This window comes from Nannobrachium achirus (assembly GCF_963921795.1).
Source record: "Nannobrachium achirus genome assembly, chromosome: 22".
Lineage (NCBI taxonomy): Eukaryota > Metazoa > Chordata > Actinopteri > Myctophiformes > Myctophidae > Nannobrachium > Nannobrachium achirus.
This window is the reverse complement of record NC_137829.1, coordinates 22,268,956-22,271,658: the sequence shown is the minus strand read 5'-3', so window position 1 is coordinate 22,271,658 and position 2,703 is coordinate 22,268,956. Positions and strand designations below refer to the sequence as shown.

The following is a 2,703-nucleotide window of genomic DNA, read 5'->3' as shown; positions in this document are numbered from 1 at the left end:
ACTTTGACAAATGTGGTGTCTGACAACACGGCCGTCAAGAGAAAAAGCGTATTCTACCTATAGACAAATGATGGCGTGATGCGACACTGACTGGCTGGCCCGGCTGGGGCTCGCTTTCAGGGGATGCAATACAGCTGCAATGGGATTAGAAAGCGAGCGTATAGGCTACGTGCCATCATATAGGCCTAATATTATACACATAGATTGTGCTGTATTAATTGAACGCATCTTACCTTCTCCTGGGCCCTGGTCAGTTTTTTCTGCACATTACTGGCCACTTTCCCCGCAGTCAGCCCCTTCCCCAAATTCAGCTCAGCCATCTTGTAGCGTCGATCAGCCTTCTTTGGATGCGAATGGGATGAAAATAATAACGGACCGCTACGACGACGATGTATTTGAGAAATGCATTAATGTCCAGCTCAAACGGAATAGTGAAAATGTAGATATTTTCGGATCTGTTGAGCCGAAAAACACAGAGGTCTGTTAAAGTGCAATGCTACTGATGTTCCCCTGTTAAAATAAGGTCTGTGTCAGCCTACGAGGGGGGTGCGCTGTCAAAGATGCTCTTAAAGGTACAGGCGGCCTCACGAATGCTGGCTGGCGCTGCTGCAGCATGTGATGATTCACATGAACAGTGCATTTAGAGCCAGGATGCATGCATGATATAACAACAAAGCTTAGACCAGAATGACTGTCAATGATTAATCTAAACAGGTGTTACATGCAAGGCAATTATTTAGTTAAAATCCTTTGTTACGCTTCACTTTAAAGGGAAACTCTCTCTCTCTCTCTCTCTCTCTCTCTCTCTCTCTCTCTCTCTCTCTCTCTCTCTCTCTCTCTCTCTCTCTGTGTGTGTGTGTGTGTGTGTGTGTGTGTGTGTGTGTGTGTGTGTGTGTGTGTGTGTGTGTGTGTGTGTGTGTGTGTGTGTGTGTGAGTGAGTGAGTGAGAGAGGAGGGGTCTGTCGTTGGTGTGTAGGTCCATATGGTCCAGATGTTGCTTTAAGAATTTAAATATTGATTTGGTTGTAAAAGAAGAATTTATACTGACCCATCAAACTACACCATCCTGGATAATTTACTATTATAACTTATAACTATTATAAATAATTATTAAAGAGATATTCCACTTTCAAAAAAACGTTTGGTCATTTTATCGTCTAATCAGGCTTTTATAACACCCTGAACAGATTTTAATGCTTAATTCATTCAGTATTTGTTGAACATGTTACCAGGCCCTCCTCCTCCAGGGCCTCTCCCCATATACACCCATTGTAACTTCAAACTTTCTGGTGACTCATAATACTATCCTAATAGGTGAGCAGGCTGTCTTTTTTCCAATAACTTTTTTCAATTATCTTTAATATTTTATTATTGTATTACATTTTTTCCATTTTCCGCAAAAAAGAATTGAAGTTTGAAGTTACAATGGGTGTGTATGGGGAAAGGTCCTGGAGGAGGAGGGCCTGATAACATTTACATCAAATATCTAAATACTGAATGAAGCAAATTAAAATCTGTCCAGGGTGTTCATAAAAGCCTGATTAGACGATAAAATGACCAAAAGTTATTTTGAAACAACAACATTCAGAAGGTGATTCCCATGAAGGCACCGTTGCCATCCGGTAGGTGGCGCTTCTCACCAACAGTAGGCATACAGTCGATCTACAGAAAGACTGGGGTTCTGTAGGATTCGCTTACAATAGGTCTAAAGTTCACTAACAGAAAACATCTTCCTGTGGAAAGATAGCCTAATAAAGTAGCCTAATAAAAAGCGTTTTCTTTTAATAATTCTTCCAGTTGGCTTTCCTGAGGTCTTGTATTTGATATAGCCTATTGCACCATTGTTTGTTTGCTGTGCTTTTGCCAGTGCACATCTGTAACGTGCGTCTGCTAAAAGTTATTTGCTGCCAGTAGGGTTTCAGTCAGAGTCAGACTAAAGTTTATGTTTGTGTGTCTCTCAAGCCAGCCCCTTTCTTCCACAAACTTCGACTCTGGAGACAGGAATGTACTGTATTGTAATTGTTGTAACTTATGCCTTAACTGTGTGTAAACCTGTGGAGCTGCTAGCCTGCTAGAGGAGTGATGTTGGTCGCTCTCCAAGGTACTGATCCGTCAAGATTGACTCGTTGTTTGGTGCTGAAAAGGACAGCGGGACTTAGAACAGATGGGCGGCCATTGTATTATTGTTCTTTTCTTTTCGAGTCTTTTTCACACTGTCAAATCCTGCTTGTTCCTTCCTGCCTAATTTAACTTTGAGAGTAGCAAAGAAACAACAACTGTAACATTGTAAATATATTCCTTATCTTTTTTAATGCTTTTTTCTCCATTTGTTATTGATGTTATCCTATGCAAAGTAGGCTACTGTGTTCTATCCGTCTGTCTTTCAATGTTATATGAGATACATAAAGTGGTTCCTGTCTGTGTAAATAAGCCGAAAAGCTTACTATAGGATCTCATTTTAGTTGACCTTTGTACCAACTGTACTTTTTTCCTATGCAACCTTCTAATAAATTCTTCAATCAAAAACTGTAGGATGATGTTGAACTATAGGAACATATCAGATCCATTTAATTGCGTTGATGGGGTTTCTTTCTTTTCAGAATCCCGTGGATTATTTCAGCACTCCCTTATAGCAGGATCCATTATATAGACCCTCATTAGTATTCTCCTCCTCCCCGCCTATGTCCCTCTCTCTCTCTCTCTC

General features: G+C 40.7%; 1 protein-coding gene across 1 annotated transcript in view; it reads right to left on the bottom strand.

The window, feature by feature from the left end:
- LOC308307492 (myc box-dependent-interacting protein 1-like) overlaps positions 1–320 on the bottom strand; it is a gene marked incomplete at both ends in the record, with an annotated part of 20,438 nt that extends 20,118 nt beyond the window's left edge. Inside the window, 1 exon segment of the mRNA XM_080752758.1 lies at positions 234–320. Coding sequence (XP_080608884.1) covers positions 234–320 — 87 coding nt within the window.
- Between the last annotated feature and the right edge of the window lie 2,383 nt (positions 321–2,703).